This window comes from Bubalus bubalis, chromosome 17 (assembly GCF_019923935.1).
Source record: "Bubalus bubalis isolate 160015118507 breed Murrah chromosome 17, NDDB_SH_1, whole genome shotgun sequence".
Taxonomy (NCBI): Eukaryota; Metazoa; Chordata; class Mammalia; order Artiodactyla; family Bovidae; genus Bubalus; species Bubalus bubalis.
In genome coordinates this window covers 52,927,962-52,943,969 of record NC_059173.1, presented here as the reverse complement: position 1 = coordinate 52,943,969, position 16,008 = coordinate 52,927,962, and the positions used below count along the sequence as shown (strand labels likewise).

Below are 16,008 nucleotides of genomic sequence, written 5' to 3'. Positions count from 1 at the left end.
TTTGTTTTTCTAAATGATTATCCAGCTTTGTCCATGTCATTATTGAATAGTCTGTATTTTCCTCTGTAGTTTGAGATGATACTTTTATCATAAAGTTCTGAATGTATTTGGGTCAATACTAGGCTCTGTCTTTTCTTCTATTACTCAATTTTTAATGTACTGCTGCCATACATTTTAACTAATGAATGCTGCTGCTGCTGCTGCTGCTGATAAGTCGCTTCAGTCGTGTCCGGCTCTGTGCGACCCCATAGACGGAAGCCCACCAGGCTCCCCCGTCCCTGGGATTCTCCAGGCAAGAACACCGGAGCGGGTTGCCATTTCCTTCTCCAGTGCATGAAAGTGAAAAGTGAAAGTGAAGTTGCTCAGTCGCATCCGACTCTTAGCGACCCCATGGACTGCAGCCTACCAGGCTCCTCCGTCCATGGGATTTTCCAGACAAGAGTACTGGAGTGAGGTGCCATTGCCTTCTCTGAACTAATGAATAGCTGTAGTATATTTTGATTACCTAGTATTCCCTTAATGCTCTTATTTTTCATAATTAAGAAATAATATTCTTCTGTAAGTGCAGAATCTATTTTCTAGTTAAAAACAAAATTAACTCTTAGAATTTTCATCTAGATCATGTCCTGTGTATCAACTAAGAAGTTGACAGCTGTATGATATTAGTCTTCCTACCCACGAATATGACATACTCTTCTATTTGGTGAAGCTGATTCTTTTAAAAATACAAGTTTACAAATCTCTTTTAAGTTCACTGTTTAATATTAAATTTGTCATTGTTATTATAAATGACATAACTGGTTTCATTGTTTTCATTTAACTTTTTGCCTATGTAAATATTTATAATCTATAAATATATTTTTATATTTATTTGTTTTTATTAATTACTTTATAAATTCTTTGACCCTTATAGGAATTTTTATTATTATTCCTGAATGTTTTGTTTTTCCCAGGTAATTTATCATAAAATGGAATTTTTGTCCTCTCTTTTTTATTTTAAATATTTATTTTTCTTGTCTAAATACTGTGATAGTACCTCATAGATAATATTAAATAATGGTAACAAAATATTATTTTTTTTTACTTACTTTTGATATTGAGAAATGTTTCTCATGTTCTCAAATACCAAAGAGCTTGCACAGGGCAATGTATTCCTTTCCGATGGTAGGTTTTTTTTCCCCCCATTTTACCTTAGGCAAGAGTCTTAATAATTGCAATATAAAAGCCTAAAATGGGCTATAAATGCTCTAATTGCCGTTAATGATGGGGTCCTTACTGCCATTTGACAGATGAGTGAGTAAACAACCATAGCACTTTGTTTTAGAATTTACATTCTGGACTACTTTCAATATATCAACCATCTTAGTTCAAATTCTATAGAAAAAGATTGTGAGATGAAGGATCATATGTAAGTGATTGATAAAGAAATTTTTTCATGAAAACTAGTAAAGGAATACAGAAAACAGAGCAAGGAGGTGAAATAAGATAGCAAATATGCAACTTTTGTTATACAACTTTTCAGGTAGTTTCAGTTTGATTCTTCAGGAAGAACTCTATAATTAAGAATTATACCTTAGAAAATTTCTCAACTCAAGGCAAGGATTTTGGACTTTCATATAATCAGATCAGTGGGTCATTGACTGATATCTCTTAAGGGATGTAGACTTCGAGGTACTTTCCTTTCTATGAACCTAGGAAATGACTCCAATAGTCTACAGGCAGTCCTCTGAGGACAGTCACAGCTATGCCTTTATAAACCAGAATAACAAGTCAGGAAATGGGTACACAGAAACAAAAATAGTGATATAAGGAAATTTGATAGAACATCAGTAATTGCCTACAATTGATAAAACTCTTTTTATTGATTCAACAAATATTAATAATGTTGATATTACCAAGAACAATTGTGTATGAAGTTTTCCTTGTAATTCGATCATAATTGCTTCACTTATTTTGTGTCTTCATTTTAGGTACATAAATGTCTTAATTTTCACAATGACTTCATCCATAATAATTCTTTATCTTCAAGTTATTTTGTTTTAATTTCATATGCTCTTTGTAAATAGAACCTAACTGTATCTTCATTTTTTATAATTCAGTCTAAATCATTGTCTTTTAATATATGCTTTTAATCCTTTTAAATTTATTGATATTACTCATATATTTTGATATATTTTTATAATCTAATTTTGTTCATTTTATTTAGCTTGCCCATACTTTGCCCTTTTACCCCTTTTTTCCTAATTATAGTTTGGGATAATTGAGGTTTTGCTCTTTTCTTTTTCCTTTCTTTTGATTTGGGAGTCATGGATCATTTCTTTTTTCTCTTTTTATCCTTCCCTCATTTGTTTCTTCTTTCCTTCCCCTTTTATAATTACTTTTAAATAATTCATATGAATACATGCCTATATAATCTAAATTGATTAATATATCTACCTTCCTAATACTCAAATAAAAAGCTATTAGAAATTTTGATCACTTCCTATTTTTATGCTATTTTATCTGAATTTAGCTATTGTTGTTGTTGTTCAGTCTTTCAGTTGTGTCTGACTCTGTGCAACCCCATAGGCTGCAGCATGCCAGGCTTCCCTGTCCTTCACCGTCTCCCGGAGCTTGTTCAAACTCATGTCCATTGAGTCAGTGATTTTATTTTGTTTTTAGTTTTATTTTAATCAAAAATAAGATAGTTTGAAAATTCAAGTTATTCTACAAAGTTTTTAACAGGAACAGATGTCCCTGTTTTTTAATATCTCTTTTCATTCTTCCCCTACCCTTTTTCTTGCTCCCCAAACACAACACATTCCCTTAGAGCCTGATTTTCTCCTATTCTTTGTGTCTATATAATCTAAATAATATCCATATCCTGTCATAATACAGTTAATAAACTGTGGAAAATCCTGAAAGAGATGGGAATACCAGACCGCCTGACCTGCCTCTTGAGAAATCTGTATGCAGGTCAGGAAGCAACAGTTAGAACTGGACGTGGAACAACAGACTGGTTCCAAATAGGAAAAGGAGTACATCAAGGCTGTATATTGTCGCCCTGTTTATTTAACTTATATGCAGAGTACATCATGAGAAACGCTGGACTGGAAGAAACACAAGCTGGAATCAAGATTGCCGGGAGAAATATCAATAACCTCAGATATGCAGATGACACCAGCCTTATGGCAGAAAGTGAAGAAGAACTAAAGAGCCTCTTGATGAAAGTGAAAGAGGAGAGTGAAAAAACTGGCTTAAAACTCAACATTCAGAAAACGAAGATCACGGCATCCGGTCCCACCACTTCATGGGAAATAGATGGGGAAACAGTGGAAACAGTGTCAGACTTTGTTTTTTTGGGCTCCAAAATCACTGCAGATGGTGACTTCAGCCATGAAATTAAAAGACGCTTACTCCTTGGAAGAAAAGTTATGACCAACCTAGATAGCTTATTGAAAAGCAGAGACATTACTTTGCCAACAAAGATCCGTCTAGTCAAGGCTATGGTTTTTCCTGTGGTCATGTATGGATGTGAGAGTTGGACTGTGAAGAAAGCTGAGCGCCGAAGAATTGATGCTTCTGAAGTGTGGTGTTGGAGAAGACTCTTGAGAGTCCCTTGGACTGCAAAGAGATCCAACCAGTCCATTCTGAAGGAGATCAGCCCTGGGATTTCTTTGGAAGGAATGATGCTAAAGCTGAAACTCCAGTACTTTGGCCACCTCATGCGAAGAGTTGACTCATTGGAAAAGACTCTGATGCTGGGAGGGATTGGGGGCAGGAGGAGAAGGGGATGACAGAGGATGAGATGGCTGGATGGCATCACTGACTCAATGGACGTGAGTCTCAGTGAACTCTGGGAGTTGGTGATGGACAGGGAGGCCTGGCGTGCTGCAATTCATGGGGTTGCAAAGAGTTGGACACGACTGAGCAACTGAACTGGACTGATATTTATATAAAATAATATATATTATACAATATAACATGTATTATAAATTTATATATAATATAAATAAATATAAAATATAATTTATATTTATAAGACAGTTATTATTGCTTTGTATGTTATATATCAACTTTTTGCTATGAAAGATAATGATGTGACTTTTTGGCTAGTCCTTTCTTCTCTCAATCCACTCCTTTTTCTTTCCCTATAGAGCTATAGAATACTATTGTTTATATTTCATGGATTTAATAATTATCAAATACATATCCAGTACTTACTAGTCTATAATACATTATAGGGTAGGCATTCAAGATACAGAAATAAAAATTCAGTCCAAGATGAGGGAGCTCACAATCTAATGAGGTACAGAGAAAATTAATAAAACTAACTGAATTAAAATGATTATTTGTGATAAAAGTTTGTATAGGAGGTGAGAATGAGACCTGTAAATATTAAGGGAATAGAATTTCAGGCAGAGGGAACAGCATTTGCAAATGCCCTAAGTCTGAAGCATATCTATGTTATAGGACTAGCAATCGATGAATGTGCAAGAAGAGTTATTAGTAGGAGAAAATCAAAGAAGAAATGGGTTAGCAGTTCCCTTAGGCCAGGGTCGTCAAACTTTCTGTATGTTCCCTTAGGCCTTTATGATAGCTTAGGCCAGCGTCATCAAACTTTCTGTAAAGAGTAGGATGATAAACATTTTCCGCTTTGTGAATTACTCAGTTTCTGTTGCAGTTATTCACCTCTGCTGTGATACTCTCCAAGCAGCCAAATACCATATACAAATAAGTGGGCATGCCAGTGCTTCAATAAAACATTATTTACAGAATCATCTGACATAGTTAGCTCAGTGACTTTGCATTACTTTATCCTATTTGCAATCAAAGTACTACTAGACCAAGGGTTGGTAAACTGCACAAAAGCAAAGAATAATTTTTACATTTTTAAAGTGTTGGAAAACACAAATGCACACACACATGAAGAATACCTGACAAAGACTATGTGTGGCCTTAAAGCCCAAATATTTACTACCTGGCTTGTTACAGAAGTTTGCTAATTACTACACTAGACTCAGAAAAATAAGTTGGATAGTTACTCTTTTTTTCATTCTCTTGAATAACTTACTTAATTCATAAATAAGTTATACAATAAATAAGAACTAAAAAAACTTTTTTAGTTCATAAAAATTTGGTATGCCTCCTCTGTAAATCACAGATTCCTGTGATTCTAGGCTCAGTGATAAAGAATCCACCTGCTAACGCAGGAGACACAGTTTCAATCCCTGGATCTGGAAGATTCCCTAGAGGAAGAAATGGCAACCACTCCAGTATTGTTGCCTGGAGAATCCCATGGACAGAGGAGTCTGGTGGGCTACAGTCCATGGGGTTGCAAAGAGTCTGAAATAACTGAGGGAATAAACATGCACACATGTCTGTAAAGCAAATGAAGCCTAGTTTTTTCTTTTTTTTGCATTAAGGATATCCTTGATTTTCACCTTAAATGGTAATTCGATTTTTCTGTTTGTTTAATTTTTCTCTTTTTTTTTTTACTGCCATTTCAGTATCTATCTGTTTTCCAAAAAGATGTCCATTTACCGCAGGTTTTTATATTACTGACACATAGTTCTTTTCATTATATTTCTTTGTTACTGAAAAACTTTCTCCATCTTGCTAAGATATTTTCTCTATTTTTATTTTACATTTAATTAATTTCCTAAGTTTTTGTTCAATTTGTCAAACTTTTATATATTAATCTTGGCAAAAATTACAGTTTGCTATTAGAAATGTTTTCTATTGTGCTTTTATTCTTACTTTTCTTACTCCTGAATTTTTTAGTTCTCAAATTTTGTGTTAAACATGTAACTACTTTGCTCTAAAATTTCCTTATTTTCTTATTAATGTAATTTATAGCTTTCAGTTTTCCTTTAAGTAACTTTTCACGGAGTCTCACAAATTCAAACATATACTTTTTATTATTATACAATTTTAATTATTTTCTGAATATTTTTTCTCACAATCATTCTTTAACCTAAAAACAAGTTGATGGTATGATTTTTAACTTACAGACATGCAAGATTTATTGTCTTACATTTTATGCTGCTGCTGCTGCTAAGTCGCTTCAGTTGTGTCCGACTCTGTGCGACCCCATCGACGGCAGCCCACCAGGCTCCCCCGTCCCTGGGATTCTCCAGGCAAGAACAAGGCTTTCTAATTTTATTGCATAATGGTAAGAGTGTGTAGCTTGTGTGTAATTTTTTGAAACTTTATTGGGGTTTCAGTTGTATCTTAGACATGGCATTTTGGATAATGCTTTCTATGTGCTCTAAAATAATCTGTGTTTTGTTTATTTGGTGAATAGGAAGTTCTCTATAGAATGACCATCTTAAATTTGTTAATCATAATCTGCAGATTTTCTATGGTGTGCTTATTTGTCTGCTCGATCTATCTATTTTTGAGAGAATGCCATGAATTTTCAACTAAAATACCTGTTTTTAAAAAATTGAATTTTAACATGCATACAGAAAAATATTAAATATAAGCATGCAACCCAGTTAAAAGACATAGGTATTTACCAGGTTGTTAAATTGCACACGGGATCCTAGAACTGCCTCTGTGCCCCCTTCCCCCAATCACTTAAATCCACTTATCCCCCAAAGATAGCTATCAGAGTTTTCACACAATAGAAGTTACTTGTTTTTAAATTTTATGTAAATTAAGTCATACAGTATGTATGTTTTGCATCTGTCTTCTAACACTATGTAATAGCTATCAATATTGCTGTACATAGCTATATTGTCCATTCTTTTTCATTATCTTGTAATATTTCACAGAACAAACACAGTGATGCATCTGTCCATTCTACTGTTTATATATATATATATGCATTATTTTCAGTACTGGCTACTGTAAGTAAAGCTGCTATGAATATTCTCATCCATGTATTTTGGTACATGAATGTTCTGCATTGTTATTGGGGAGGCAAATTCATAAGAATGGGATTTGTTGGTCAAAAGGTATCTATATGTTTAACTTTAGTAGATACTATCAAAGAACTTTAAATCCCATTTTAATGATAGCTTTATAGAATTAAAGGAAGATTTTCGGGATCCACAGCCCATCTGGGTTACTTAGGAAGTAAAAGAGGGCTTGATGGTACTGGGACTTTCTAAGTATCCCTCTTCTCTGCTTACTCTCTTATTTCATGAGGGTTTCCTCAACATGGCAGGGGACAGGGCCACCAATTGTTCTGGGGTCATATCTTTACAACTTCCAACAGATGAGAAAAAATAAACCTAATCGGTTTAGAAATATCCTGGCTCAGGTCACATTCCTCCTATACCCTGCAGGTGGGGAGATGATTATCTTTGGCCAGGTCATTCATTATATGCCCATATTAATAATCATGGGACAGAAGTTATCACCAGAAAAGGGGAGCTACAATGATATATTACATCTATTTTTAAATATTATTTTTATCCCTATTTTACGGAGGGTAAAATAGGATCTAAGATAAAATAGATTGTCAATAGCTAGATTCTTTTTTAAAAAAGCAATTAAAAATTTTGCATGAACAGCATTCATGGAAATGAAAATGAAAGAGAAGAAGCCAAATGACAAGGATTCAGTCACCCTAACACCCTGACAAGGCAAACTGAGTTTTACCTTCTAGTTCTTGTCTTCTATGCAGACATAATTTTAATGTTTTAATTACTGTGTCAAAAATTGTTCTGTTTTCATTTAATAGCTTTTTATTCCACATAATCTTTGTAAACTTCAATGATCTGTATTATAATTCATAGTTCATGTAACTTCTAGTAATTGGATATTTAGTTTGTTTTAAAAATATTTGTGATTGTAAACAATGTTGCAGTAAACATCACTGGGACTATAGGTTGTCTTTTGTATTATTTTCCTGGGAGGGAGTCAGGGAGCATAAATACTTTTATGGCTCTACCAGGCAGTTTGAAGATGGAAAAATTCCTTTAAATTATAGTAAGTGTTTGAGGTTTCTGTAGATTCATTTCTTTTCTGTCCCACAATACCTAATTCTGTGCTTTTATCTATTTGGATCTTTTTTTTTTTTTAACTTTTTACTTTGTATTGGGGTATAGCCAATTAACAATATGTGATAGTTTCACGTGAACCGTGAAGGAACTCAGCCATACATAGACATATATCCATTCTCCCGCAAACTGCCCACACATCCAGGCTGCCCTGGATAGGGCCTTGTTGGTTATCCATTTTAAAGATAGCAGTGTGTACATGTCCATCCCAAACTCCCGAACTATCCCTTTCCTTGATCCTTCCCCTCTGGCAACCATAAATTCATTCTCTAAATCTGTGTGTCTCTTTCTGTTTTGTAAGTAGTTCATTTGTATCATTTCTTTTTATATTCCACACATAAGAGATGCCATACTATATTTCTCCTTCTCTGTCTGACTTACTCCATTCAGTTTGACACTCTCTAGGTCCATCCATACTGGAGCAATGCAGTATTTCATTCTTTTTGATGGCTGAGTAATATTCCATTATATATATATATATATACATATACATACACACACATACACACACCATATCTTCTTTATCCATTCCTCTGTTGGACATTTAGGTAACCCTGCTGTGGTGGCTATTCTTTGGGCGCTAAGTTAGTATTTGTAAATAACACTAGAATAGTCTCACAATGCTTAAAATAAGGCCTAAAGCAGGGGGAGACTATAAATGCATTTGCTTAGAACTAATTTTTATGGTAACACATATTTGAAGACCATACAATTTTTTAATTTATAAGTTAGGACTATTGATTTCTAAGGTAACCCTGAAAATAACTCAACATTTTCTCTGTAAACTACATTTTCTGCAGATTTCCATGTGATTGGATGAGATATACTGGTGTCTTTGGTAACTATTTGCTGCTTTGCAGAGTTTTGGAATGTGACTCTATTTATATGATAGTCCAATCCTTTTGGCCATTAGTCAAACTTCAACAACTTTTCTTCAACAACATTTTTTCCCCTCGTTTGGAGGGGAGTGTTATTTATTCTTAAAAGAATATTTTTCCTCCTTTAGACTTTATCTAACTTCTGTCTGAGTGCAGCCTTACTGTCAATTTATTAGCTCTGTCATTTAGCACAAAATTTAAAATTAAACTGTGCCTCTATGTTAGTTAGAGATGGGAAACTGTTCCCTGAGAATCTAACATGCTACTTTTAACTCATATTTCTTCACAGCTAATCTGTTTCCCCTTTTTGGAAAACAAAGGCCTCTCCTCTCTTCATTATGTACATGAATCAAGAGAATTGTGTGATTGAAGGACATGTAGGAGAGGAAGAGAAATAGAGGAAGAATTTTCCTTTAGCTGCTTTTTTTTCCCTTTTCTTTCTTTCTTTGGCATTTCAACAAGATTGAATGAGGAAAACTAACCATTTTCATTTTTTTTGAAAAACATGCAGCTGGGAAAAAGTATTTATTTTGGCTTGATAAAAACCCTAACTTGGTATACTCAAAGCAAAGTATTTGGGTTTAGGTAGATTATATAAAAGGGAAATGATGTAGCCTCAGTTACTTGCATTGATGTGGTGTACTTTGCTCAGGTGCCAACATAACAGAAAATGGTCTGATCTCCACTTTTAAGCGGCTGCCTCTTTCTGGTGTCATCCTGGCTTACCTCCTCGTCCCCGTTGCCACCTCTCACACACATGTTCGCTGTTGTTTTTGCTCAGATGTTCAGAAACATATTTAATAGTGTTTGTAAACGTAGATTCAGAGTAATGATAACTAATTCTCCTCACTAAAATCCACAGCCACGTATGACCACAGCCAAAAGGGGTAGCTGAGATTTCTTTTGGTATTTGTTTTATGAACACTTGATTAAGAAAGTTAATAGGGCTTAAACATGTTTGCCTTTCTTACTATTTCAAACAAAACATTTTAATTTTAGCTTATATTTCTTTTTTTTTTTAAATTTTATTTTATTTTTAAACTTTACATAACTGTATTAGATTTGCCAAATATCAAAATGAATCCGCCACAGGTATACATGTGTTCCCCATCCTGAACCCTCCTCCCTCCTCCCTCCCCATTCCATCCCTCTGGGTCATCCCAGTGCACCAGCCCCAAGCATCCAGTATCGTGCATCGAACCTGGACTGGCAACTCATTTCATACATGATATTTTACATGTTTCAATGCCATTCTCCCAAATCTTCCCACCTTCTCCCTCTCCCACAAATTTATAATCATAATGTAACAATAGTCTGTACACTTTAGACAAAAATCCTATATAATGTGAATACTTTCTCAATTTTATTCTATGTATCTGTTTTCAAGCTTTTGTTATATGCATGTTTTTATATCATTGTAAATGTTAATTTTGAAATTAGATATTTTTGGTAATTTGTTGGAATAACATGCAAATGAAGGGTATATCTTTTATGAATACTTAGTTTAGGAGGTCACCTAGCACTAATAAGAATCAAAAAATGTCTGTTTTCTGGAGTCACTAATTTTTGAAGTAGTCATACTCAGGTGGCAATTTTAAGTACTGGTGTATTATTGGTAGTAAGAAATAGTTTTTATCTTTAAGTAAAGCTCACAGTTTTGTGCGTGACAGGAGCTATACAGAATCCTTCTAGCTCTGTAAATATTAGATTTGACTGTGTTGCTAGGAAACCCCAAATAAAAAGAAATTTAAGTAAGCAGGAAGCATTATGAAAACTAAATTTTGTTTTTATAAACAGTGCAGCTTTGTGTTATGCTCCGTGATTAAAAGGTTGGTGTAAACTATTTCATATGTACATTAAAGAAAAAGAAAAAAAAACTTCTTACAACGTAGTGATCGTTTCCTGTTTCATTTTTAATTTTCTTCTCGTGTAAAGAGCTTTCACTAGGAGTTGCTTGAAATCTCTGGGAAGGTCTGTTCTGAATTTACTACTTCTGGATTGGTTAAAATCCCTTTTAAGCGTGTGCTTTGTTCTTTGAAAGCTTTGGTCGGTTGAGCAACTTGCTGCTCGTGTTAAAAAAAAAAAAAAGAGCTGAGTAATGCTGGAGCTTTCTCATGTGGCTGATGCAAACCTGGAGAATTTGCATCATCATCTAGCTGGAGTAAGTTGGTGTGACAGGCAGGCGCTTAAATACCAGCCCATGAGGAAGCTGATCTGGTCTGTAGTGATAGGGCGGCAGCAGCAGCCGCAGCAGCAGAGGTAGTCGGGGAGGTGAAGGAGCCAGAACACCATGAACGACCACACAGGTGTTTCTGAGGCGTAATTAGATCGCGGAAGGTGAAAATACACCTTAGATCTTTTACCTGGCAGCACAATATCACTGAGAACGAATCTGAAAGCAAAAAGGAGAGATCAGATCGGCCAGTCACCCCAAGAGACACCACAGTTGAAAGTTTGGAATTAAAAAACAATTTTTTTTTCCATTTCCTTTTTCCCCCCTGCGGGTCACTACCATGGTCAGAAAGCCTGTGGTGTCCACCATCTCCAATGGGGCTTACCTGCAGGGCAGTGTTAATGGGAGGCTGCCTGCCCCGGGTGGCAAGGAGCCACCTGGGCAGGAGAAAGTTGTGCTGAAGAAGAAAATCACTCTGTTGAGAGGAATCTCCATCATCATTGGCACTATCATCGGAGCAGGAATCTTCATCTCTCCTAAGGGCGTGCTCCAGAACACAGGCAGCGTGGGCTTGTCCCTGGTGGTCTGGACGGTCTGTGGGGTCCTGTCACTGTTTGGTGAGTGTTCCTGCTTCTCTGGGGGTGTGTCTGTGGGGTTGAGCACTGTGCTGTCTGGGAGAGCAGAGGGAGATTTCAAAGGAATGGCAAGGGCTACCCCAGATTTTCTGATTTTAGGGGAGGTATGCGAGCTATCTAAGCCCACTATCCACTGTTGGCAGAATGCTGAGTTCCCTGAAATTGCATCCTAAGTCTATGCTCTCTTTTCCTGACCAAGGCACTCTATGTTCTGACTTTTCCCTTTGGCATTGAATGTTGATGCTAACTTTGATGACCCAGTAAAATACAGGTGAACTTTCTGTACCCAGCACTTGTGCTCAGTTAAGGTATGTTTGGGGTGTCTTGGCAGCTGGCAAGCTGAATGAAACACCTGTGAAGTGAAACCCAGTGTGGCCTATTTAGACACAGAACTGAGTGCTCAGCAGAAGTTTTACTGACTTTTTATTGGCAAAACAAATGGATGGCAGTCTTTTCCCTTTTAATTTTTTTACTTCATGTGGTTGTCAGTTCCTAGTCTTCTTTCAAAAGTCCTTGAATGTGGATCGAAGTGTGATGGCACATAATTCAGCTCCTTTTGTAACGGATTATTGCAAGGGTGTGAGCATATTTCACATTTTTTTATACTTTTCATCTCTCCCCAGTACCCATAAATTTTTGCAATATAAATTGTAAAATTGGAATTGGGTATTAGTTTGCTTTTTGCCCAGCTGTTTTCTTCGTTTACAGTTCACTTGATCTTTGGAGACACAGGTCATTGGTCCACCTATCTGCAGAGTTAGTCTCAACAGAACTGGTAGAAAAATGTGATTATTAACTTTTTTCAAAACCTAGATCTCTTTTATTGATGTGATAATTAATAATAAAGAGGTAATAAATGTCCCCTCATGAGGTGTGCATATGACTGGAATGCTTCTTGGGTTAGCTGTAAAGGTGTTAAAGACTGGTGAATGGTCAAGAAAATTAATTGTATTTATACTATGGGGAAAATGTCTAAGACATATTTGCTCTTCTCTGGCAAATAGTGCTTTTTTATTCCAAAAGATATTGCTCTTTAAAGGTATTAACTCTTTGTCCTAACTCTCTAGGGCCAAGTACTACTAATTCTTGGCCTACATGGACCAACCTGTTTATTCTGAAGGTCTTGGCAATGTTTTCATGCATTGGTTTGAGCATTTATCTAGAGAACTCAAATTTTCATGGTTAGGAAGAAAGTATTTTAAAGAAAACTTGTTGAAATAAAAACTTAGTATAGAAATATCAACAGAGGAATTATATTTAGGTGTTTACAAAGAGTTTGTGGTATTCATATGGTGTGGCATACACATTTATAGACAAAGAGAAACCTAATTATTGATCTTCTTAAATGATTTTGTGTGCGCTCAGCCTTTAATCTTCTCCAACACTTGGTATATTCAGACTAAATCATTGTCTAATAGGAGAAACAATAACCAGTTTCCTGGGTTTTGTATCCTGTGTGCATGCAGCTCCCAGTATGTGATTCCATTTTTGTACACTATAAAAGGCTATTCAGATATGATAAAATGGGTGGCTCTGAGCATTAACTAGTTAAAGTGGTGTTGACTTGTACTAAGAAAATATGCTTCTGCGTAAGTATGTCATCTCAAGTGATTAAAAATAAGCTAATGGGACTAGCTAAGTTTACACTTGAGTTGGTATTCTTTGATTACTAATCACAGGGAATATGCTTCTATACTAATCTATTTATCGATGTTTACATTACATTGGTCACTTGAGATACTAGGAACTTTTGACAGGAATGCCTTCCTAACAGGAAGCAAAGCAAAATATAAGGGAAAAAATTCTTTGTCTTAAAACTCTGGAACTAAGAGTATAGAATGTGTATATTGTGTTTACAATTTTGTTTAAAGCCAGGTTTAATACATGGGTTCTTACGTCCTATTTTGAACTGTTTTCATCTGACTAATATTGTTATGGAGCTTGAGACCTTTAAATGAAAATTTCACTTCCCCAGAACTCAATTTAAACCTGGGGCAACCATCCTGGAGTTTAACCAAAGAACACACATGTCTAGGTATTGAGTCTCTGGAGATAAATTCTGAGGTTCTTAAGACACTTTCCAATAACATTTAATATTGGATGATTTTTTGTACAGCCTACCAACATGGCAACTGGTTTCCAATAGAGAATGAACTGCAACTAATTATAGTTAGTTTTAAATGGACAAACTGTATTGGTAATTCCCAACTATCCATCTGTAGACTAAGTTACTTTAGAATTAGCTGTGCTAATTTTAAAATAATAGATTTTCTTTGATGCCTCTGTTGAAGACTCTGGCCTTTCTTGATCAGAGAGTAGGTCTGGGGGATGGCCTTAGTGCTAGTATTTTTTATTTTAATTAAAAAATTGTTCCCAGGTGACTCTGATACAGTGCTAGTTTTGGAAATAGGGTAAGCAACACTAAGATTTTGCTGAATATCCAAATTACATTTATGTTGGACAGTTCTACCTGAAGCTCTACTGATTAGTAATGATTTCTCACGCTTTTAGTCTCCAGAATAGCTCAGGCAGAAATTATGTCTTACATTTGAGTACTTAACAGTATGGGTAGAACTTTTCACATAATGTCAAGATATACTTTTCATTATATATAGAATAAGTTGCTCACAGTAGTAGGTAAAGCTGTATTTCATGAGGTGCTCTCCGTGTGCCAGGCCCGTTACTATCCTTGGCATTCATTTTCATACTTATACACGCAATCCCCTTATGAAGTGAGAATTAAAATCTTTATTTCTCAGAGGATGAAACTGAGGTTTGGGGAGATTACATAATCTGCTCAAGCCTTTGTGAATTTTATTGCTAAATGTTAAAAATTGGTTCATAATTAATTTTATGTCCATGTTCATAAATATGTTAAAGCATCTCTTTTTCAAAACTTTTATTTCAGTCACCCTGGAAGGATACTCTGAAATACATCTATAACAAACTTTCCTAAAAATAGAATATCTGAGTCAAATTAATTTTGTTGATAAACAAAATATATCCTATAAATTGAATGAAGGCTTCCAAAACCTTGAGTCCATACTTCTTTACAGGAGAAGAGAGGAATTTTATTTATTTTGATGTGTCACAAAAACATTATTTATTAAAAGGATGCTCAATATAATGAGGTCAATATGATATAATTCTTTGTCTTGATGTGAAATTATGTTCTTCAAAAATGGATTGTTATTGGCATCTTTCTCTTGTTCTCAGATTTGAGATTTAAAATTCTTAATAATATTATATTGTTTTAGAAGTTTGTCTTTACCATTTCAAGTAAAATTGTCTTGAACAGAATGAACCAGAGTTCAAGCATGAGGAAGTTACAAGGGGAATTTGGAGGTTCTTAGGAATTTGATTTGTATTGTTTATTTTGAAAAAAGGTGTCATTCAAACCAAAGGATGTAGTATCATCTCATGAAATATTGCTGTGTCCATTCTACTGCTGGATGACTTGATAATATTTTAACTTTGTGCCTTTTTATCACAATTATTTCACAGGAGCCTTGTCCTACGCTGAACTGGGAACTAGTATAAAGAAATCTGGTGGTCATTACACATATATTCTAGAAGTCTTTGGCCCATTACCAGCTTTTGTGAGAGTCTGGGTAGAACTGCTCATTATACGGTAAGCGCCTAGACAGAAAAAAGATTAAGGAAAAATAAATCTATTCATTATCCCATTTTTGAATCACTTTGATTATTTTTAAATAATTAGAAATATGCATGACTTTGTGGTAAATATGTCTCCTTCAGGACATAAAATCTGGGATGAAATACCTTTCTCAATGTTTTTAGTGCCATTTTGCCACTGGCAGTAATCTTCTAACCATGCCAAACTTTCAAAGCATCTGCTTGTTGTTAATATTCAACTATTCTCTAAGTCATTTTCAGGAAAAATGCTGACCTAAAAGAATATGAATTGTCAAAATCTACCATGATAAATCAGACCTTTTGTTTGATTATAAATTGTAATTTGACAAAATTTAAATGTTCTCCTAGGAACTGGGGTTTTCCTTCTTGTAGATTACACCAGTAAGCCATCTTAAGTTTACTCAGTTTTCGTGACTAGGAAACTTCTGTTCCTAGCAACTTAGTATGTCATCGAGTTTTATATTCTACCAAAAAAAAAAAAAAAAAAAACAAAAAAACCAAACACACACACACTTGTCACAATGACTCATATCCTCACATTAAACAAATCAGTGAACTACAGTTGCAAAACGCTTTTTGATTATATTGTTGTGAGGATACATTCCCCTTCCTGATTGCCTTGGTTTAAAATCAAACCAAATAATGCTAAGTCACTCTGAATAGCAAATTTCCTC

General features: G+C 35.0%; 1 protein-coding gene across 1 annotated transcript in view; it reads left to right on the top strand.

The window, feature by feature from the left end:
- The first annotated feature begins 11,029 nt into the window (after positions 1 to 11,029).
- The window catches only part of SLC7A11 (solute carrier family 7 member 11), an 81,353-nt gene continuing 76,374 nt past the window's right edge, over positions 11,030 to 16,008 (top strand). Inside the window, exons 1-2 of the mRNA XM_025268076.3 lie at positions 11,030 to 11,659; positions 15,182 to 15,308. Of these exons, the coding sequence (XP_025123861.1) occupies positions 11,383 to 11,659; positions 15,182 to 15,308 (404 nt within the window). The 5' untranslated portion in view covers positions 11,030 to 11,382. The remainder of the gene's footprint in view (positions 11,660 to 15,181; positions 15,309 to 16,008) is intronic.